Source organism: Patagioenas fasciata, chromosome 2 (assembly GCF_037038585.1).
Source record: "Patagioenas fasciata isolate bPatFas1 chromosome 2, bPatFas1.hap1, whole genome shotgun sequence".
NCBI classification, from domain to species: Eukaryota; Metazoa; Chordata; class Aves; order Columbiformes; family Columbidae; genus Patagioenas; species Patagioenas fasciata.
In genome coordinates, this window is record NC_092521.1 from 25336802 (window position 1) to 25359574 (window position 22773).

General features: G+C 39.9%; 2 protein-coding genes across 6 annotated transcripts; both read left to right on the forward strand.

Moving 5' to 3' along the window:
* The first annotated feature begins 20 nt into the window (after positions 1-20).
* Positions 21-14700, forward strand: MTERF3 (mitochondrial transcription termination factor 3). Of its 4 annotated transcripts, none has more exons than XM_071803926.1 (8): positions 21-212; positions 781-1117; positions 3300-3452; positions 4426-4615; positions 7769-7916; positions 9154-9225; positions 12017-12178; positions 14449-14700. In XM_071803926.1, the coding sequence occupies exons 1-8, from the start codon at positions 210-212 to the stop codon at positions 14641-14643; spliced, it is 1260 nt and encodes a 419-aa protein (XP_071660027.1). In that variant the 5' UTR covers positions 21-209; the 3' UTR covers positions 14644-14700. The 4 variants fall into 4 exon arrangements, with proteins under 4 accessions (XP_071660027.1, XP_065687415.1, XP_065687414.1 ...); XM_065831343.2 differs by having other exon boundaries at positions 174-288; XM_065831342.2 differs by lacking the exon at positions 21-212 and adding an exon at positions 295-488.
* Positions 14701-17423: 2723 nt separating this feature from the next.
* UQCRB (ubiquinol-cytochrome c reductase binding protein) lies at positions 17424-22167 on the forward strand. 2 transcript variants are annotated; one of them, XM_065832733.2, is made up of 4 exons: positions 17424-17536; positions 18772-18843; positions 20666-20832; positions 21935-22167. In XM_065832733.2, exons 1-4 carry the CDS (start codon positions 17518-17520, stop codon positions 22010-22012), a joined length of 336 nt encoding a protein of 111 aa, XP_065688805.1. In that variant the 5' UTR covers positions 17424-17517; the 3' UTR covers positions 22013-22167. The 2 variants fall into 2 exon arrangements, with proteins under 2 accessions (XP_065688805.1, XP_065688806.1); XM_065832734.2 differs by having other exon boundaries at positions 17500-17547.
* Positions 22168-22773: the final 606 nt, after the last annotated feature.

Genomic DNA, 22773 nt, shown 5'->3' on the forward strand with positions numbered 1-22773 from the left:
GAAGCGACGGCGCTGTGGTGAGAAGCGCCGCGCCCGCCTCGCCGGGGGGCGGAGCTTTCCCTGCCGCTCCCGCGGCGCCCCGCGCCCACGCGGTGAGGGAGGGTAGAACGGACAGAGGGCGGAGGGGGGAAGCGGAGCCACACCGCCCCTTTCGAACAAGCAGTGGGAAGGAACCTTTTCAGCCTGCTCCTCCCTCTCTGTACTCCCGAATGGTCTCGCCTGAGTTGGGGCGGGGAGGGGGTACACGCACGTGGGCTGGGCCGCGCGCAGGAGCGGCGTGAGGAGCAGGTGGGGGGCTGGCGGGTTCCTAGGACTGGCCGGAGAGGCCTAGCCTGGCCTGCGGCCGCGGTTGCAATCGCCTTCCCGCGGGCCGGGCTAGTTGCCTGTGGAGCGGTGTGCTCTGACGCAAGCCTGTACGCAGAGGCTGCCGGCCTGGGGAGGCCAGCAAGGGCTGGTGAGCACGGCGCGGCCCTGTGGCGGCATGTGAGGTGACGGCTCTGCGCGGGGCGCCCCGTCCCTCCGGGAGGGTTTGGGTCCCGGCTGGGCTTCCCCCGTGCTCCCAAGGGAAGGGCTGTCGGACAGGGCAGCGAGCTGTGGCGTTCGGAGCCGGCTCCTCAGTTATGGCTTTTCTGTTTATTTAAAGTCTTAAGGCAATTACTGAACATTTTGAAGGGAGTAATCCCCGCTTTAATGCTCAGGGATTTATCGCTCGCACTCCCAGCCCCGCGGGCGCGGTGGAGCAGCGAACTCTGTCACCCCTCAGCCGTTTCTTTCCCGCAGGATGCTGCGCTGAGGTGCAGGATGGCGGTGTGGGCTCGGCGGGTCTCCCGCTGGCGCTGCCTGCTGCGAACGGGATGTCCCGGGAGGCCGAGGGGCCGCAGCTCTGCAGAGGCGGGTCGTGGGTTCGCCAGTTCGGCTCTGCTGCCCTCTAGAAATGACGTTCTTCCGTGGAGACTGCAGGCGTGCAGGCTTGTGTCTGTGGGAAGTTGTTCTCCACCTGACAGTGCCAAGGATGGATCATTTTCTTCTCCTGAAAGTAACTTGCTTTCACCAGTAAAACAGGAACAGCCAAAAGCAGAAATGTTACCTGATCTGAATGCGAAAGTACTGTATGAAGGTAAGAGGCTTTAGGGATACCATTTCTCACAAATCTCCGAATCATGCTGTCAGTATTTATATTGGTTCTCCTTTTGTGGCCTGTCTATCTAAAATATTTATCTGAAGTTCCTGACTTTCACTTGATTTTAGTCCCACAGTTAAAGCAGAATTCCTGTGGTCACTCTAGCATATAAACAATACCTTTAAGCGAAGATAAAGACATAATGTTTTGGGTAGAAATGTCAGTCTGGAGCTGCTGTTTCAAGGGCTTTTCATAACTCTACCTGCAGCAGGCGAGCATGTGCCTTTACCGTCATGGTTGCACTGGTACAAAATAAATTGTTTTGTTTGCTGAGTTTTGGGGTGGTATTTTTGAGTAGGGGCAGGGAAGGCCAGCCCTGAAACAGCTCGCAGGACACAGCAGTGTAAACTATCGAGATGAACAACAGGAGGCGGCAGAGTGTGAAGCCTGCTTAAGCACTGCCTTGATGAGAAATGCCTGTCAAACTGTTTTCTGAGGAAAGAGATACAAGGTCACCTGGGTGTTGTTGCTTTGAGGAAATTGCCTCACTTTTCTCTACTTTTATATCTAAGGGAGAATAAAAAAAAAAAATCATCCTCTGAAAATAATTCTAATATGCTGAGGAAATTTGCTCTGGATTACCAAGCAGTCTTGTATGTTCAGTTTCATCTTTGAGCCCAGCCAACTTGGATCCTGCAGAGCTTATTTTTGGGGTGGCTCAGAGCTGCAACTGAGATCCGTGTGTTTGTGCAGCTGGTTCTGGAAACAGTGCTGCACCAGAACTGACAGGTCAGCCAGCTTGTATGTGTCTGCACCTGCGGTGCCTGTATGTGTTTGCACATGCCAGATTTTTAGCTGCCAGCAGGCTTACTGTTGTGTATGTGTGTGTGGACCATTTTGCCCAGTTGGCAGTGTATATAATGGAATAAACATTATTGCTAACTTTTCTTTTTTTTTTTTTTTTTTTTTTAACTTGAGGTATGTTTCCTGATAGGTCTAAAGAGTGGCGAAAGGAGGGCATCTATGCCCCTGGAATGGACATTGGTATATATTGGTTTCAGTCCTCAACAAGTGGAAAGAAAATACTTGATATCCGTACAGATTCCTAGAGAGTTCTTATTACTGTTTAAGGTGTAAATGTTGCTGAAAACATTTTCTTGTGCTTTTGCTTCTGAGGCTTTGTGAAAAAGAAGCAGCAAGACCTTCAACAGCTATTGAGCTGGTCTGTGCAACTCTTCCTAAAATATTAGGATCATCCTACTTATTTTGGAACCAGACTTGGTAGTTCTGGTGTGGCTTTGTTTTCTTGACATGGAAAAATGTTATCTTAGTTTCTAGGAAGTCATTGTGTGAAGGTTCAGGGCACAGATCCCCATGCTGAAGAATTTATAATTAGGGCTGTTGATCAGTAATCAGTTTGATAATTGAGGTGGATGCTAGCAGCCAGCCTGCAAACGGTAATCTTGATCTAGCTGCTGCAAGCTTCTGTCAGTGGAAAAATAGGTCAGTTTAGAGAAATATTTTTTTAAAAAGACATTGAGCTCTGTGACTTGGAACACTTAAAGGGAAACAAGCATAATGATGTCCACTTGGAAACCTTAATGAATGGGAAATGGAGCTTGATTTCTTTAGCTGTGAGAGGTGGTGGCAGTCAGCAACCATTCTGTAATGGATAAGACATGATAGTTTGGTTGGAGCTGGCTGTGAAATGCCTTGAAAATTAAAACAACTGCAGTTCAGGTATCATATTCAGAAGAGGCATGAAGTAGTGGCCTTGTCTGATTAAGAAAAATAGTCTTTGCAGTAGCCTTTGATCTGGATATGATCAGGCAAGAAGCCTTTGTGAAGACATGAAAGCAGATTCTTTTACAAGAAGGTGATGTGATCTGTTGTCTGCAGTGATCAAGGCAGCAGACTGAAGGCAGGCTTGCTGAGTTCTGTGCTCAGATTGACCACATAAGCAAGAGCTGATGTGCAGTGACAAGGAGATGGAATAGAGACAAGAACTGGGAGTAGAGTTTGTTTTCATACATTTTCAAATAATAATACATTGGCTGTTCATCTCATGCACAGTGTTCGTGTGGTTTTAAATGGATTTTAAGAGATCTGTGTAGCGTTTGGTGGGAGCAACTTTTGTCTTTCACAAAATGCATTTGGGTCTTCTATATTTGTTTCTTAGACTGGGATGATGTCCCACCTTCATCTGCTTTGGAGGAGATTTCTGAGGAAGAAGCTGTAAAGATCATTGCAGAACCGCTTCTTCCCCTTCATTCATCCACGCTCCGAGATTATGTTGATCACTCAGAAACCCTGGCAAAACTTGTCCACCTAGGTATGTGTGATTTTTGTTTGTGTGGTTTGCCTGTGTCTGGAGCTTTGTAGATTCTATAACTTGTGTTTTGATCTTACTGGTTGCTTTGTAAACTTGAAAGCAGGAACAGTGACCAATGGCTAAAAGAAGTAGAATGTTGTCCAGGGTAAACAGAAAAAGAGAGAGGACTGCCTGACTCACTTGCAGTGCCATATTACTTGAAGATGAAGCTGACTTGTTTTACTCCCTTAGTGCTGTAGATGTTAGAAGGAGACATCTCGCACAGCTTCCAGAGATGGGGAGGACTTTGTGTAACTTTATTGATCTTTGTTCTTTTGTGCTGGTTAAAGATGCTTTAAAAAGGAAGGAAGGAGTACAGAACCGTAGAAGTGGGGACAGTAAACTGGAGAGGCAAGAAGAAAGGGATGGAAGAGAACCTTCTCATCAAAATGCACTTGGACTGTGCAGGGATAGCTGAGCTTCAGCTTGCTGGCCACCTTGTTTCCCAAAAGTGCAAGGAACACTAGAAGGGGGTTGGAGAAATAAATATTTCAGAGAAGGACATCTGACCCCACGTAGTAACCAGTTGCTGTGTGTGAGCCACTATCCAAAGGCACTTCACTGCAAAATTGTCCCTTTCCCATGTAAAATGGAGTTGGGAGTTCCTTGCATATGGACTTCTATGCAACAAGAGCAGGTTTCTATGTGTGGCACTAGCTAGTATACTTGATTCCTCACATGCAGGATTCACTGCAAATGTCTTCCTTAAAAAAAAGCAGTCATTTTACACTCTTCTGCTGCATTTATTTTTTGATCTGGAATCTTTCCACAATATTTAAGGTGGTGTGACCTTGCTGTGTTGAGCAATTAAAGTATGCTAAATCAGTCCAAAAAATTAGTAGTCCTATAAATTTCAATGTGCCTTCGTGAAACACTTAGAGGAAGTAGGGCCTGTGTTTTTAATTAAAACAATTTCTAATTTTGTTTGCTATAGGAGTTGACTTATCCCAAGTGGAGAAACGTCGAAAGGCTGGTCAACTCTTACTGACCTTGGACTTTGAAAAAGATATAAAAAAGATACTTCTGTTTCTTAAGGATGTGGGTGTAGAAGACAATCAGCTGGGACCATTCCTAACCAAAAATCCATACATTCTTGGTGAAGATCTAGAAGCTTTAGAAACCAGGTAAGCCTTTCAAACAGAAATTCAAATGACTTGAAGATCTAGTTTCCCAGTTGGCTTAACCTTGTCTGAACCTGTGCTCCTACTCCTTCTTTTCTCACTGGATCCTTGGCTCTCTGTAATGGTGTCATGAGTTGACACTGATACACCTGAAAACTGACCCATTAACAAATTTTACTACTCATCCCTGTTTCTCTGCCACAGAGGGAGCAGTTTGCTATCCTAAGCCACATGCTTTACTTGTGTCAGCTTAGATTCCAAAATGTCAGTCCCTGAGGCTTTACCTAAATTTGTAGAACAATGTTAACCTCTTCAGTCATGCTTTGAAACTGCTCTTCTAGATGATATGTCTACCCATACCTTGTGAATTCTGCAGTAAAAGAAGCAGAACAGATCTCTTCTGTGTTTACATCTAACAGTAGCAGAATGTTTTGGTGACCTTTTTGTTCCCTGTTGTCCAGCTCAAACTGAACACAAGACTACAATGAACTAATTTTTGTGTGTGTTCACACTTGCATGGACCTATACTGTTCCTCAGTCCATAAAATTGGCTTTTATTTGTGAAATTACTCCAGACAGGCTTGCATTAATGCAACAGTTCTTTTACAAAACTTGTGTGTGTGTGTGCACACTTTGTAAAGAACTCAAAACGTCTTGGTATTTAAAAATTCCAGAAAATAAAGTCTTGTCTGCTTGGTTCTTGCATGTAGTAGCTGTCCAAGACAGAAATGTGAAAATATGTCTTTTTGGAAACAGGCACATTACTAGACTCATGTCTAACACAGATCCAGTTTTCTTCTTTCTCCTCTCTTCTTCCATCTTCCTGTTCAGTAAGTGGCCTTTCAGAAACAATATCTAAAAAAAACTTGTGTCATTTTTCAGCAGTAGTTTTGAGTCTAGATGTCAGAGTTGCTTATACTCTTCTGAAGAGACTGGTTTTTGCTATGATAAACATTCTAACTGTCCTGTGAAGTCAGATTAGCTTTTCAGTGAGTGTCCTGTGACACTGCCTGGTAGTAGAGGCTGAACAGGACAATCCAATTTCTTCTTCTTTTTCTGCGGCTTGATTCTTCAGTAAATTTATCTCTGGCACTGGTGAATGGTTTTCTGCAAGCTTTAAAGTAAGTGTGCTGCAGAGGGTGTATGGCAGGCTGTGAAGTGAATGTGTCTCGGATAGCTGTCTTCTGAAAGCCGAGTATCACCTTTGCGTAAACATTTCGGTGCAGATGGACATGGTATTGGTTACATCACTCTGGAATGTTTTATTGGATTCCACGTTGCCAGGAAACAAAACACAAATTTCAATAGATTTGGCGTTTGACTTCAGATAAACATTGTAAAAGTCAAAACATTCCATAATTCATAACAATTCTGACAGTTGCAAATCAGCGTCTGTACTGCAGCTGCACCAGATGCTTTGTTTTACGGTATTGTTAATGATGACTTAAAACTGTTAACATACCACATAGAACTGCTGACCCCTGTAGTAGACCAAAGGCTAACCTTGTTGCCAACACTCACAAATTTATTTCAAACTTTGATCAGGTTGGATGATTGTACTTCTTTAATGTACCAGTTTCTAGAGCCAAGTTATTACAATTTTGCCATCCCTCTTTTAAGCTTCTTTTATTTCCAGGATGCAAAGAAATGCTCCAGGTGTGAATCTTAAAATGACTTGTTAACAGAAAACAAGTGGAGAGGAGTCAGGACAACCAGAAGGTTTTGGTTTTTATCTGCTCAGTTAGCTATGTTTCTAGGATATTTGGCAGTTGTGCCCTTGAAAAAATGAGTGTCAGAAGCGCAGTGTAGCCAAGCTGCAGCATTCAAAACATGATGGGATATTTTTTGAAGGGCCAATTGTTTATTGTTGTGTTCTGCATTTTTCTCTCTCTCCTAACCTCTGCTTGTCTCTGAGGCTCCTGCAGTAAGTTCCCTCAGTGGAACTTGTCTGGTGCCAAGGCTGTTACCTTCTGTGTTGGCATACCTGCTCAGTTAGGAATTAGTCCTCTAGAGCTTGTTCTTGCATATTCTGTCTAGAGGTTTTTTGCTTGTAGTGACTTCATTTTCGAGAGTTTGTTGAAAGAGAGGGAGGTTGTAGTGACTGGAATGCATTTTTATTTTTTTTTCTCTCCACAAGACATGATTGAACAATATAGCCCATCTTGTGCTGAATATCTGCTTCTGCAGGATATTCTGCAGTCTATTTGGTATCTTAATTACTGCCATATAAGTCAGTTCTTGTATACTCTTAAGTTCATCTGGCAGCAAATACTTTGCATATGCTTATCTATAACCAAAGGAAACCTCTTCAAATTGTAGTTTAGTTTTGGATTTTCTTTGTAAAAGGTGGCATGTGGGTTAATTATGTCTCTTTTTATTTTGTGTGCCATATTTCTCCCCCCATTTGTTTTTCTCAGAGCTGTGGTAATATTCTACTGCACTTGAAATAGGATTTCACTTTCACTAAATTCAACAGAGTTTGGGAAAAGTTTTGAGATGGAAGGAAAGAAAGCTCTGTTAAACATAAAAACTTTAATGAGCTCCTTCTTCTTTCTGACAACCAGATGTTTTGTAATTAAATCCTTGGACCAGTGACTGAAAGTAGGGACCTAGTAACAAAAGTAACTTCAGCTGATTTAGAAATGTCTTTTTGGACAATGTTTCTACAGATGGCATTCTTGTGTGATATTTCTACTCCAGTGCTATTGGCAAAACAGGGATGTATGAGGTATAGTACTCTGTTCTTTCAGCAGTAGAAATGGAATTCATTAAAATAGCAAAAAGCTGTGTATATCTTCTTGTCCATACTCTGTGATGATCTATTAATGTGTTTGCAATCTAGGAGACAGGCTGGTAGTTAAACATAGGTTAACATAGTTATCTGCTTAAGTACAGCTGGAAGGAATTAAAATCTGTCTTCAGTATTGACATTCTGCTCTGAGGTTTATTTTACTTCTAATTAATTGGAAGGGATGGTATTTTGCTTTTATGATAACTGCAGATTTCCCCCTAATTATTTTTGGCAAAGTTGTATGTTAATGCTAGAACATCTGTCCGTTTATAAGATATCACTGAGGAATTTAAGCAAGTACTGAATAAATGGAGGCAATAAAATTTTCATCACTGGATTTTATTTTGTTTTTGTTCTCTTTCTAGAGTGGCTTACCTAAAATCAAAAAAATTTGGTGAGGCAGAAATTGCTCAGATGGTCTCAAGAGCTCCATATTTGCTGTTGTTTTCAGTGGAAAGACTGGATAACAGACTGGGTTTCTTCAAAAATGAACTTGGTCTTAGTATAAAAAAGGTAAAGATACTGAAGTCTTTAGGTACTTTGTTAGTGACAACCATAAGGCCTTGGAACATGAATACTTCGAGTATTTCAAGGTTATCCACAAACAGCAGTGACATTACTGGTGGTAATACAGAGGGTTACAGGAGGATAGCTTGATTTTTACTGTGTGTAGAAGTCATATGGACATCTAACATTCAGAGGTCCTGAAATACAGTTCTTGAAGATCTGCTGCAGATTATTGTCAAACAAGCATGTGAGTGTCCAGTTTTATTATCTGAGGTGGATCAGGCGAGTGAATCCATTGTTGAAACTTTTAGAAAATCAATTTGCTCTCTTCATCTCTTCAAGATCCTGTAACATACTTAACTCATTGGTGAAAAATTGTCTAATCTGCAAATATCATATCAAACTAAATGCCAAATCATACGCTCTGCTCACCAAGAGTAACTCCTGGGTTTGCTTGAGAGTTCTTACCATGTTACATGCTTGGCAGGTATTTGGCACAACGCCTCAGGATCTTCAGAGGAAGTAGTAGTTAGAATTTCCTGGAATAAGTGGGCAGTGTTTGTTGTTTCCTGCAGTAGCTGGGGATTTTAGTAAATGTCCAGTTCCCAGTGGAATCTGGTGTTCCTCTGTTGGCTTCTGTCAGCTGCACAATCATAGCTGTCACAGTGCCTGTTGCTGGCCTTGCAGTGTTTGAGGTGAGACATCTCTCTGGAAAAGGGTTTAGTCACTGCCTTGTACTCAAGGCAGATTACGAGTGATCACATAGCTTAGAGGATGTGGAGTAATTTCTTGTATTACCGTAATACTATGGCCTAACCAGATCCTGAGGTAGACAAATTCCTCTGCAGCTGAAAAATCCTTTTAAAGCCTCCATCAGGTAGTGTTTTGTTTACTTTTTTAAAAATAGGCAGGAAGAAAGAACTTGAGCACTGAGAGAGACTGGGCACTTGAGCATGCTTTCTACTTCTGGGGTGTGCTTTCACTCCCTCTTCCTGTCTGTTTTACAATAACTGTTACTTTTTGTTTTCAAAGTGAATATTTTTGAGTAACTTTTTGCATCTTAATATACTGCTACTTCATGCAAACTCATCTTTGGGGTAGAGAGAAAATGCAAGTGACAGTGCATCCCTCTTCCAACTAAGGAAAAAAAGTTTATATGAGATCTCTGTCTTTCTTTCACAGATGGATATACAAACAAGCTTTCTGTAATAATCTTTCCTTTGTGTGTTTTCCCTAATTGTAGACAAAGAATCTGGTAATCCGTCTTCCAAGGCTACTGACTGGCAAATTAGAGCCTGTAAAAGAAAATCTTCAGGTGAGCTTATTAGTAGATACTAAAAGTGTATTGTGTATCTACATAGTTTAAGAGTTGTCAAGAGATAAAATGCTTGGAGAATCCTGCACAGAAATAATTCAATGATGTCATTTCAGTGGAGATAGAAAATAACCGAGGATTTTGTTAAACAATTCATTTCCCTCTATAGCTTGCAAGCTTACAGCATATGTGGAGCAGTATCTTTTTCTGTCATCTACTCTGATGTATGTTAGAAACTGCATCTGGGTCCCTTCCTGCCAAAAGTTGCTATCTGATGACACAAATGGTTACCCATTTCTTTACAACAAGTGAAAAATAGTGCCTGCTCCCTCCTTCCTGCCCCCCCTTAATTATTATGTTTTTTTGCTAACTTGGATTGTCCATGAGGATTTAGGAACAAGAAATGTGCAGTTGATTATTTTCCTCTTGGCAGGTAGCTAGTCTGCCAAAATGTGCATTTGACACCTATTGTCTGATAGCAGATGGTCGTTATTAACAACTGTTGAGTAAATAACTTCAGACCCACAGGGACTCCTTTCCCTTTTGAAAATGTAACTGTGTATTGGTTTAATTATTGTGCTGTAAAGCCATCTAGGCCAAACAGCATGATGTAGTGTAACAATTTGAAAAATCCCATTATCCTATAATACATAACTATGAATTAAAATATATGATTTTCAGACAGACTCACTGCTCTGAAACTATTCAACACTGGAAATCTTGCAATGTGAAATGTGTGTGTGGTAAGGGAGGAGACTGGAAAGTAGCAGACTGTTTCAATTAATAGTGCTTTCTTTTTAATGAACATTGTTTCCATGAGCTAGGGATTCAGTATATTATAATGGATGTGTTTTTAAGATCTTCAGTTCTATGTGACTATCTTGCCTAGCCACCAACAAGCATATAGTGTAGCATCCTTATCTTTAACGTGCTCTAGAGAGAGAAAGGATTTTTGGGTCCTCACTATTAGAATTTATTGATACTTAGATGCCTCCAGCCTTTCAGGAGGTTGGATGCCTGGGTTCAGATCTGTATGTCCTAAGCTGGTGGTGGACAAGTAGTACTCAAAGTGGAACCATGTACCAGCAGTTCAGAAGTGATCTGCTGGTATCCGTCATTCTGAGTGGGCTGTTGTTTAGAAACGACTGCTGCAGCTGATACTGGTTGTCAGAAGGTACCAATCATGGACTAAATGAGCAAAAGGATGGCTTATTCCATCCTCTGAAGGTTTCATCAAGCACAATTAGAGATTCACTTATAGGGTAAAACTGAAAAGCTTGCATTATCACTGCCTATTGATGGAATCATACAGAGTATGTTGAATATTGCTTGGGCTTACACAGTAGGGATATTAGCATATGTGTTCTGGAGAGTTACTGGGTATTTAATGTTTGCTGTCAAGCTGAATGCAGTCAAAGCAATTTACACTTGAGCTCACCGTTCATGTCAAGAGAGAGCTGTTCCACTTCACAGAGTAGAAAAGAAAAGCTCAAGATTCTTGCCAGAATTACCTCTACAGCAGGGCCAGCTATACATCTCCACTGATTTAACATCAGACCTTACTCTCAGCTATGCATCCTAATGCAGTAAGTTAACACTCCCAACTCAGATCTGTGGAAGACACCACTATAGTGCAAACACATCTCTTCATACTTGAGTGCTGTCTTAGTTGATTAGTATTTCTTGTGATATGCAAATATTTATAAAGCAGATAAGGAAGAACCAGGAGTTGAAGGACTTGATTATAGACACCTCTACAAACAATTCCATGTAAGGATCTGGAAGTCCTGAGGTACAATAGCTTCAAAATGCAGATTCTAAGCTCTTCCCTTTGTATTTGCCAGGCAGTTTTGGAAAAGAACTGCAGTCTTAGCACTTTAAAATAGAAAAAATACCACCTTTTTTACTAGCTGAAGAAGTACCTGATTTGGATTTTAAAGTCTGGTTATGTTGACTGGCAAGCACACCCACTTCATGAGTGAAAACAAGCTGCTTGTAAATGTCACTGGAGGACAGAAGAAATGGCTGAGTTACCAGACACTCTTGTATGCTGAATTCCTTTCTCAACAACTCAATGAACTGCTTGTCATTCTGCACTTTGGGAGGAGTGCTCATGATTTTATTGAAAAAATGTGCTTTGCTTTCCTTTTGGGAAACCATAATTGAAGTCAAAGCAGTCTCTGAAAAAGACATCTTATTTTAGACATTAAGCAACTGTAAAATAAATTGGAAACACTGCATATTTTACATATCTTTCAGGTTCAACAGACTTCAGGTGAAGACTACAAAACTGAAATTATACTCCCCAATATAAAAATATAGCTTGGATATGTTAACAAATAACACATTAATAAAAGTAATCACTAGCTATTTGGTTGCTGTGTTTTACAGAGCTCAACAGCTCCACAACTAGAAAGTCAGTCTCTTTTGACAGCTTCGTTTTGAAACTGATAAAAGACTCTTGGGGGAGAATTTTTACACTTGTAACTGCCATGCATACAGAGACACAGCTTTTTTGTTCATATCTCAGACAAGCTGAAAAATGTGTTGCATTCACAGAAGTCATCTTTACTTCAGGGATAAACAAATTACACTTTAATCTTGAATGATAAATAATTTGCACTGTCTAACTTAACAAGAACTGGAGTGGCAGATATTATTATGGGTTCCATTCTTGTTGCTGTGTGACAAAAGACAGAAGAATTTTGCATTCGTTTATTTCAGTGGCATGTTAAAAGAAGCTAAGTTTGCTGTAGCTGACTTTTGAAGATAAAATTGTGCTCTTTTTCAGGTTTGTCAGATTGAACTTGGTTTTCAACGTAATGAAATTCAACAGATTGTATTTAAAACCCCCAAGATTTTAACTGCAAGTAAAAAGAGACTCAAACAGACATTTGACTACTTGCACAACATAATGGGCATTCCCCACCACATGCTTACTCGTTTCCCTCAGGTGAGCTGTTAATCTGGGAATAAACTGTAGGTGCTTTTTGCACAGCTGTTTCACTAGTTCAGTGCTGAAGGTGGGGTCTTATGCAGTTTACATGTGAATTTTTCAACTTGTCTGTGTCTTTACTCTAACTGGGATAACTTTTATTAGCAATTCAGCAACTATTGAGGATGCCAGTGTGGAAGTGTCCTTCTTTTCTTTCTGACATGTGTGGCTCCACTATACCCAGTCTTGTGAATTTTTAAGTTTTTCAGTGAAGTAGTCATGCTCACCTCTTCTGGAGTAATGCAAGAGAGATGACTGCCTGTTTAAGGATTCCTTATCCTGAAATCTTACCTAGTTAAGAAACACATAGGAAGACAGATCATGCAGAAGATCTGTTCATTAGATAACATACATATAAAAACATTTATTTCACATTTGTCTAGTTTAAAAATAAATGTTATAGATTCTAGGATCTGAAAATGTCTTTTAAAAGTACAAGTTCTGTCCATTAGGTAATCAGATTGTCATTGAACATATTGTTGCTGCAGCAATAGCTAAAAAATCAGAGGGGTGAAAATAGATTAGTTTCTTGATGACTATTTTGCTTTTTCCCTTTCTCCTTATTTCTGTTATTTCCTCACAAGTTCAAAGTTGAAAGCATTAGTCACATCCAACACTGACATGGGGTCACACCAGCTTCTTAAAAGGCTAAAAAAGAAAGCACATACTACAACTTCTGAACTGCAATGATTTTCTTCCTAAAGCAAGTCTAGTAGGGAATCTAACTTAAAATTTTATGGGGAAATAAAACTACTCCCCAGCATTTTGCTAATTCATCTTGCTATTTAATATATTTTTACTTAACAAGGATGCTTGCTATAACTCCTGTCTATATGTCACTTTTGCCCTTCTTGACCAGTAAGTGACCACAAGTCTTGTTCACTTCCTTCTCAGTTGTCATATTGTTGGCTTTGTGGTGGTTCACCTCATTATTTCTCTTCCCTTTGTGTAGAAGCGGAAGTGGAGAGTTTCCTCTGTTACTTGTTCTTGGTACAGTCACCTATTTTCCCTGTTCTTCTATCCTCAAAAGCTCTGAGTTCCAGGATATGGCTTAGTGCAACTCAGTCTGTATGTAGTCTGGCCATTAATTGGCGCATTCAGAATTGCCTGCTTATCTCAATCTGTTCTTGCTTCTATCCTGAATGACAATAATGCTGAAAATAGGAGGCATATAGAACTTTTTTGTCAAATCCTCAGTGATGTTACAGCTGCTGTTGTAACTACCCTTCCTGTCAGCTAGCTCCATAAATGGTGGTTAAGGTTTTTTCCCATCTTCTGACTCCTCCTTAAAATTTAAGGAAGGCAGAGGAGGGGACCAGTAGGTTTGCTTTCTGTCCTAGTTCAAATTAATTTGTATCCTTATGAAATCCTTCAGTAGTTTAGTCTCTCCTTTTTAGTAAAAACTCTGCTCACTTTTATTGCTTTAGCATTAATGTTTTCACTATTATCTTCTCTAAAGCAGTGTCTCTCTTCAGTTGCACTGTGCAGAAATGCAGATCTCTGCTGTTAAGACTAGAATGTACATCTCTTGTTTTCCCTACTTCTCTGTTTTTAGATGTTCCAGTGATTTCTTTGATGTTTCCCTTACCATTGTTCTTGCCTTAGACTGCCTAGAATTCTTTTTATGACAAATATCTTGAAAGGTAGGCATTGCTGTGTAGCAGAAGTGGTTGTTTTGAACCACTGCACTGTGCCTTTTGGCTTTGTTAATGACAGGAGGTGCAGCCACTCACCTTTTCTATTGCTGCTGTGCAATTCACTAGTTTGTATTATGCCATGTGGTCACCTGCTGGTTTCTTCCTTGTAACAATGCTCAGCTGAATCTGACTGTGTATATAAACACTTCTGATAGTATAGGGGAAATACTTAGATATTCCTTCTCCCTGTTTCTGAATGGCTCCTCTCCACTTTCTTTGCTATGGTTACTCAAAAGTGATGCAGTTACATAAACAAAAAACCTAACATGCTTAAGACAATTGTATCACTCCCCTATTTCCCCTGTGCGTGTACCTCAGCATATTGTATTGAAGCATTTATTTAGAATTTAGATAGTTTATATATAAATGTAACCCTACCTGGTGTTTGATATTTAAATGAGAAAGGATGCAAATCAGTTGTTTTCTTCCTAGATCTTCAGTTTGTCTAAAAAATGTTCTTCTTTTAGATTAATGAGAATCTGAAATTTAAGCAGCCTAAAACATTCTTCCCTTTCTTTCTTTTTTTCTTAGGTTTTCAACTCAAAACTATTACGAATCAAAGAGAGACATATGTTTCTTACTTTCTTGGGAAGAGCGCAGTATGACCCAGCACAACCCAGCTACATCTCTCTGGACCAGCTAGTATCCCTGCCCGATGAGGTGTTCTGTACAGAGATTGCCAAAGCTTCTATACAGGACTTTGAAAAATTCTTAAAAACACTTTAATTAGTAACACATGTAAAAAGGAATAAAGTTATGAAATAAACATATTTTATAAAACTACTCCCCTTTATGGTCTCCTAACGTCTTAATTACTAGTTTAAGAAGTTGTTGCTTATGAAACATTTGTAGGCCTTAAAGGCTCACAGTAATATTCTTTCTGGTTACTTAAAAATATGTTTCAAAAGGATTGAGTAAATATGTTGATTGCTACTGATGCAATCCTTGTAATTAATTGCTAACTTAATTCAGAGTGAATGATGCAGCACACTAACAGAAAAGTGGATTCTTCTTTTATTTTTTTTTTTCTTTCAATAACTTCAGAGTTTTGGGAAATGGAAAAACTGGCTTGTGACTTATTGCCTGTCTCGCCCTCTGTCTTCTACCCTTACCCTCCCAAAAGCTAGAAAAACAAGCTAATGCAGTAGCGAAGAAGTGACGTGTTTACCTGCTTCTATCTTAAGAGCTAATAATGTTATGGCAGAATGAAGTACTCTGAGACATATGTGAAGCCTCATACAACAAGGCATTTTTCAACAGTTTACAAAGGTGTTTCTTTGTGAAGATGGCTGCTGAAGTTAATATGCTAAAGGTTTTGCAATGAAATTTTGTTTGAAATAGCAAAGGAAATCAGCAAACCGAATCTAGGCAAATTACAAAAAGAAAATAAAACATTATACGTGCCCCTGAAATCTAGAAGGAGCTCATTTTAGGTCATTTTTTGCTTTTTTCCCCACCCCAATGAGATTTGTATGGCTTTAGTATACAAGTAACCATATGAAAAGATGCTGTAGTATATACTTAGTTGACGGTTATCTTGCTCAGTTATAACAATTGAAATAAATTTTAATATTAGGAATTGTGGGATTATTAAAAGTACTTAATCCTATCAGTAAGCAAGTCACATTAATACAGAATTACCAAATGCTTCACAGTGTATTTGAGCAAAGTAAAGAAACTGACTAAACCCAAATGCAAACTGTCCAATAGTTTATTGTTTAGAAGTTTCCATTCTTTCAGTTAAAACAGTTCAGGAAACTGAAATCCAGATGTTTTATTTGGATTTAAGTTTAATGAAAATGTCTCAATGTTTTGAAAGCTCAGTGTTGGAGCTTAAAATACCAATTTGTATGCAGATACCAGAATAAAATTGAAAACATTTAATTCCCCTGATACAGGGAATTTAATAGGTGGGAAATATAAGTAAGGTTAAGGAGGCATTTAAAGAATGAGAATAGTAGTGATCTCTGTATTACAACTTGGATCTTTTATCCAAAATAAAAATTTGGAATTCAGATTACAACACCCAAGAAAAAGGAGTGTTGTCAGAACAAGCAGGGTGCAAAATAATTTACTGGGGCATCTTCACTTGAAACCCAGTAAAAACCCACATTCATTGTCTGCAGTACATATCTGAGATGCTCTCTTTTGTCTTTCGTTCTCATGTTTCCCTCTCCATTGGTCTGGGAAGATCACTTGAAGTCCTCTAGTAAGTCAGATGTTCTTGGTGGAGATGCATGACAAAATTTATCTGAAGTGTGATGGCGAAGTACTTTCCCCCATTCCCTCATTTTAAATAAAAATATCTAACACAATATACTTACTTAGATTTTGAATGTATTAGATGCTAATAAACTATAATCTTCAAACAATCTGATAAAATTAATGCTTACAGTAAAAATTAATGTTAATAGAAAATATGCCAGTTCATAATGCCAAAGTAGAGTTTGTTTTTGCAGATTTACTCTGCTGTCCTTATGATCTATATTACTATGTGACAAAACCATTATCGTATAAATTATGTGATAGAATGTGTATATTTTGAATGTTTCAAACCTTGAGCTTTTAATTCCTTTAATATTTTTAATGCAAAATTGATTGCTGTCAGAGCTGAACTAGTTTCTTTGAAATATTAAATGAATAAGCTTATGCCAAAATAGCTTCCCAGAAGTACCATGAAGAAAGGAAGCAGAAGATTTTATGGGAGTGTTAAAAGGGGAGCGAGAAGAACTTCTTGAGGATTGTGCTAAATAGTGTTTTGGATTTAAGATAAAAATCTTTAGATGAAACATTTGGCCCAGAATTACACAATGTACTGTGGTCTGCTGTTCTTGATAAGGGCTAGCAGCCTTTGGTGGAGCATGATGATTAACTGAGGCATGCTGGGTATGATATGGCCAAGACCCTTTGCGGTCTGCGCACACGCACTCTGAGCTGTGCTCTTTGCCTGCGGATCACATTCAGCTGCGTGCTCCTCTAATTGAAATTGCCTACTGTGACAATATTTATAGAATAATTCCACATATTTTATTTATTTAAAATCGCAGTGGTCTGTGTGCGAAGAACTGCTGGGGAGAGGCAGGATCTGTGCCTCAGAAACCAGCCCTTCACCCGGCAGCTGCGGTACCTGAGCAGAGGTTCCTGCTGCTTTCTGTGATTGACTTTGTGCTTTGCTTACTGTGCTTCACAAACGTAAATTTATTCTTAGCTAATATTCAGTTTTACCCCTCAGTTTGTAGTTGCTGAAGACTCCTCACAGCGCAACCAGTTAGGCGGATTCAGCAGCTGTGATTGACAGTGATTGACAGCAGGATGATCTTACGCTAAGCCAGTGTTCGCATCAGCTCTCCGAGCCCTGAGCTGCGGCCGTGGCCGCGCAGGGGACAACATGGGCACCGGCAGGAGAGGCAGCAGCTCGGGGTACGGTGGCAAAATATGCCAACGATCGAGCCTCTGCAGGGGGCTGGTGCGGCGGAGGAGCCGCCTTCCCTCGCCGCCCAGGGGCGCATGCGCCTGCGCTGAGGCGGCATTGGCGGGCTCGCCTCCGCCCCGGGGACGCCGCGGGTTACCCAGGAGGCCGCGCGCCGCTCCGAGGTCAAAATGGCGGCGAGGGCAAGCGGTGAGGCGGCGGTGGGTGGACAGGGTTGTGTGTGGGGGTTGTGCCACTCGTATTTGCGGCTCTGGGCTCGCCTACCTTGTGCTGGGAGACGGGCCGGGCCGTGAGCCGATGCGCGCTGAACGCCCTTGACGGGGGTAGCGCCTTCAGCTCCTGTCCCGCCGGCCCCGGCGGGCGGGTGTCCTCCCGCCCTTGCCGAGCGGTGCCCTTCGGCCTGGGCCTCAGCGGAGGGAGCGTGGCTCCAGTACCGACGTGTTTCAGGAGCGGTGGGGCAGAGGGTGCTCGGGAGCACTGGAAGAGCCCCTGGACTGCTCCACACAGGCCCCGGGGATCGTTGTTCTGGTACTGGTTCTGGGCTTAGTTGGTTTAATGTTCTTCCTTCTCAAGTCCTAAAGTAGGGAGGAATAAGGCCTGACGAGGCAATGTGCCAGTGGGGTACTGGTATCACACGTAGCACTGGTTTTGTGGGGTGACTTAGTAAGACAACTTATGTAAAGTCATGTTGTGCTGGTTTTGGATTTCTACACCCCTTGTTGAGTAATGATATTTGATACTGCATTGTCCTTGATTACATGTAAAAACACCTTTGCTATCCAAAATCACAGTTAAGGAAAGATGAACATTCTACATGTGGTGTATTTATTTTTTCCTTTTAAAGACAATGGGTTTTTTTGTTTTGTTTTGGGGTTTTTTTTGAGGGATCAGTGTTGGCTTTCCAGTTGATTTTGGCAGTTCTTTGGAAAAGGAGGATCTGAAATAATATTTAAGTGACTGGAGAAGACAGTAGAAGGTTGACAACATAATAATATGCTGGTCTTTAAATTGACTTAACCCGTAGTGGAGCAGTGGAACTTAGATGAGTGATTTGAAAAGCATGATGATTTTGCTTTATGTAGAACATAATGTTTTTAGTTTAAATAAGAGTTATGGAGGCTAAAACTGCTGGTCCTGCCTTTGACAGTGAACTGCTAGCATTGCTCCAAGTCTTAAAGCAGTCTAATGTTCAAATTGAGTGAAACAGGTCAAATTATTGTATGTCATAAGCACTCATTCTACCTGTTCAGTGTCAGTTCAGTGATACTGAAAACCAGAAAGGCCAAGTTATGTATGTTCAGATTCAAACTTGATGTAGTGTTGCAATACTGCATTTAAAGGAGGCCAGCAAATGTTTGTGTACTGTCATAGTGTGTAAGTGTTAAATTTTATCTTGTTCTGCAACTGATGATGGTCATGTTCAGTTGCAGGAGGTGGTCGCCTGATAGACAGGATTCGCAAGTGGTATTATAATGCAGCTGGATTCAACAAACTCGGTAAGTGTTTAATTGAGCTTTAAAAACTCTGCAAATGTAACAATGCTCAAACTGGTTATGGTGCATAACTGATGTATCTACATGCAGTTTGGCATAAATCTTTTTGATCAAAATTAGCTACTAGTTTTGTGGGGAAAAAGTCAGCAGTAGCTTCAGTCATCGTGATTACTACCTGGTAATTAATCAGTAATTATTTCTGTGTTTGCTCTTGTTTACAGTGTCATAACTTCTAACAGCTAAGGTTAAGCAGGAGCTGATTAAAAAATCTTTCACAAAGCAGCCCTGGAAGCTTGCTTATTTGCCATTACCCACCAAGTCACTTTCACTGGCTAGTATCTTCTAACCCAAAAGCTGCTCTTGAAGCTGGAGAGATTCTCACTGATAGCAGTCGGTCTGTCTGCAATACCTATGCAATGTGCCCAAAGTGCAAAAAAGGACTTAGTTAGTTCTACCCTTTGTATCACCATAACTTCACTTGGTGTCTCTCTGGCCTGCACAATGGTGAAGTAGGTGTAACAATAGTGTTTCCTTGAAGAGGGGAGGTTGCCTCAATGGTATTGTCTTCATTTTGTTCAGAGTTGTTACCAAGTTTATTTAAACTACTTAGGTGGTGGAATTGTTCCTGAATGAGAAGAGAATCTGGATGTTCAGAGGTTGTAATTCACTGCTGACCGCAATATGAGTAAATCATTTAAAGGAAGTTAACACACGTGCCTTGGGGAAGTTAGGAGAAAAAATGCAAGACAGCTGTAGAGGAATAAGCTTGGGTCTTTCCTCCAGAGATGCAGTGCTTACCCCCTCTTTATATCTATTTGCTGAAGTTCTTAAAGGCATTAATACTTTTTGCTGCTTTTCTGGTAATGTAGCTAAAAACTGAGGAGAAACACAGAATTTAATCTAGTGATTAAAATAGCAGCCATGCTCCCTGTGCTTTTGAAATAAATTACAAAACTGAATTCAAGAATATGAGCTCGAAAGAAATTTCTGCTTTATTGGGACACTACTGCCAACTGAGTCACGTGAGATCAAAACCTTTAACCACAAGTCGGGAGGTATAGTCTTGTAATCTGCATCAATCTTGGAATGTTACAGAAGTGACATCTTGTCCTGTGTTGTTAATACTGAAGCTTAGAGCAGGACTGGTTGAATTTCAGGAATCTTTTGTTCCACAAACAATGTGGGGATGTCCTTGGCTTTGAAAAGATGAAGTACTTTTCCCTGGTTTAACTTCTTATTTGGGACAGCAATGCAGGGAATCAGCTTGGCCACAAACCTCTAGGTTCATGTTTCCATAGCTTAATACAGTCAATGGAGATCTAGTAATTATGCACAGTGGAATTTAGAGAATAATTCTTCATTACTGAAGTAGCCACTTCTGTGGTTGACTGACTAATGGATTTAGAGCTCTTAAACCTTTTACCTAGACAGTCATCATTAATACAGATGTAGAATTAGATGAGCTTAAGTCCACTCGTCAAATCCAGAATAGTTATTGTTCTGTGTATGTATGTGTATATATATGTGTGTGTGTATACTCTTGTGAAACACATTGGATTAAATACACATTTTCCCTCTTACTCCTTAAGAAAAGGAGTAAAAACAAGTAAATACAGTATGTGAAAGCCGGTGTTTAGTTTTTGTTCTCTGTGAGCAATTAGTGGTTCTCTTCTCCTGGATTATTTTGTTGTTGTTGTTGTTGTTTCTTTCTTCATAATTTTACATTGGAAGTGTTTTGCCCATGTTATGTAGAAACACTTGTGTCAATCCTAAATCTTATTTAAGAACTTTTAGTCCCTCATATTGTAAAATCTTCTTGATACAGGGTTAATGCGAGATGATACATTGTATGAAGATGATGATGTAAAAGAAGCACTGAAGAGACTTCCAGAACATGTTTACAATGAAAGAATGTTTCGCATAAAGCGAGCCCTCGACTTAAGCCTGAAACATCGCATCCTTCCAAAAGACCAGTGGGTGAAGTTTGAGGAGGTATGTGTACAAAGTGTTTCCAAGGTGGACATCTTAAATAGTGCTGCTGTGACCAGTCTTTGGCATTTTCAGTCTCTGAAGAGATACGCGCCTACATGTTTTTTTACAACGAGTAAATGAGCTTTTGATCACTGTTTGAAAATCTCTGGGTTTCAGTGGAAATTACAAAAATCTTTCTCAAGATGACAGCAGCTTAAACTACAGCTCAGAGCACATCATATTTAGACAAAATATTTCTTCTAAGCCCTCAGGTAAAGAAATATGCTCTAACTAGCTTGGAAATTCTTATAAAGGGTCTCTTGTTTTGCTGACGAGTTTATTAATTTTATAGAAAAGCTAGAGCCAAATCTTCTATTCATGAAGATGCCAAGAAGAATAATTTAAAGGGAAATCTTGCATTAAAGTAAGTGATGTCTTGTAATTTGAAAAACAAACCACACCTTCCTTTTCAGATGTTACTAAAACTTTTTTTTTGTTAGGGGACTGATTCACAGACTTTACCATCCGTCTTTGCTTTCTCCAAGTTACCAGGCAGAGAGGAATTTTATCACTAAACTTTTGACTATATGATTGTCTAAGGGTATTATGTTTCAATATGTAAGCAAAAGCTTTCTTGTGGTCTTATTAGTCATATTTAGGTAACTGCTGCTTTGAATAACTGGTTGCGTAGTCCCTTAAGCAGCGGGGGTTTTTTTAAAGTGTTAAATATGGTCAAGGTGTTCCATTGAATCCAAGTTTACAGAACTGCTTAGAAGTTAAGATCAAAATTAGTTGCTTCAGAGTATTACAGTTGGGCTTTAATCTAATTAAAATGCATCTTGTACATTTGAATATCTGCCAAAATAACATAGTTTCTAAAGGTATAGCTGGAAGCATCACTTTGCTTGTTAATGTGGGTGATGCATTAGGAATTAGTGGTTGCTGCAGTAATTAACTTTTCATTGCAGAGTTGGTAGATAAAAATTTTCTTCTTCAGAGTAAGTAATGTTAGGTTGGCTTTCAGTTGAATCAGAGGAGGAATGAGAGGTAAGTGATCTGTAGGAATGGCTTGAGATGTTTTTGGACTTCCCTATAAGTTCAAATGTATTCTCTTCTTTTTCAGGATAAGCATTATCTTGAACCGTACCTAAAAGAAGTAATCCGTGAAAGACTTGAAAGAGAAGCATGGAACAAGAAATAACTGTTGAACTGCTTCATGCAAATATCCACATACTTCTGATATTTTAAAACGTTTGGTCTACAGGGAGGCAAATGCAAGGCTGAGGAATACTGTTTCAGCTTGTTCATTGAATCTATTCATCCAACTAAAATAAACATGTCAAAGTATAAAATCTACTTGGAAGAGTTCTTTGTAAATGTTAACAAGCTAATGTTCAGATCTTTCCTATGAGCTTATACATTACATATTAGCTTAGTGGTATGCAACCTTCATTCCAGGGTTTTGATTCTTACTATAGTACAGCTGTTTTCTGCAGTTTTAGGATTAGGTAGGAAGCACACAAGGCTTTTGGTGCATTTACTCTGTTAAATTTAAAAGGGGTTCTTTATTTCGTTCATCACTTCTCCCTGGAGACAGCAACATCAAACCAGTGCTTGATGCTACAGTGGCACCATGAGACAGCAGAATGTAATATTCTGTGCATCTAAGCACATACATATTACAATAATGGAAAATATAGATGATTCCTTAATCACAAAATCAGGAAATGTTTCACTAGGTTATTATACCATATACAATATTAATCCTTAAAGCCTATTTTAGTATAAACCACAATGACTGTCTCACTTAAGCTTTTCAAGGGTTTTTTAAACTGTCATGCTAAGGACATTAGAGATACACATGGAATTTGGACTCTGCTTAAAAACAGAAGGAATTCAGTTGTATCTAGAAAATACTGATCCTTGCTGGCTGAAGAACTTGAGTTTAGTCTGACAGTTTAA

Excerpts from the sequence above, each read along its gene's own strand:
- MTERF3 (XM_071803926.1), top strand. Across the intron at positions 7,917-9,153 it reads TTGGTCTTAGTATAAAAAAG|ACAAAGAATCTGGTAATCCG; the intron begins GTAAAGATACTG and ends CCCTAATTGTAG. Across the intron at positions 9,226-12,016 it reads CTGTAAAAGAAAATCTTCAG|GTTTGTCAGATTGAACTTGG; the intron begins GTGAGCTTATTA and ends GCTCTTTTTCAG.
- UQCRB (XM_065832733.2), top strand. Across the intron at positions 18,844-20,665 it reads AGCTGGATTCAACAAACTCG|GGTTAATGCGAGATGATACA; the intron begins GTAAGTGTTTAA and ends TTCTTGATACAG. Across the intron at positions 20,833-21,934 it reads AGTGGGTGAAGTTTGAGGAG|GATAAGCATTATCTTGAACC; the intron begins GTATGTGTACAA and ends CTTCTTTTTCAG.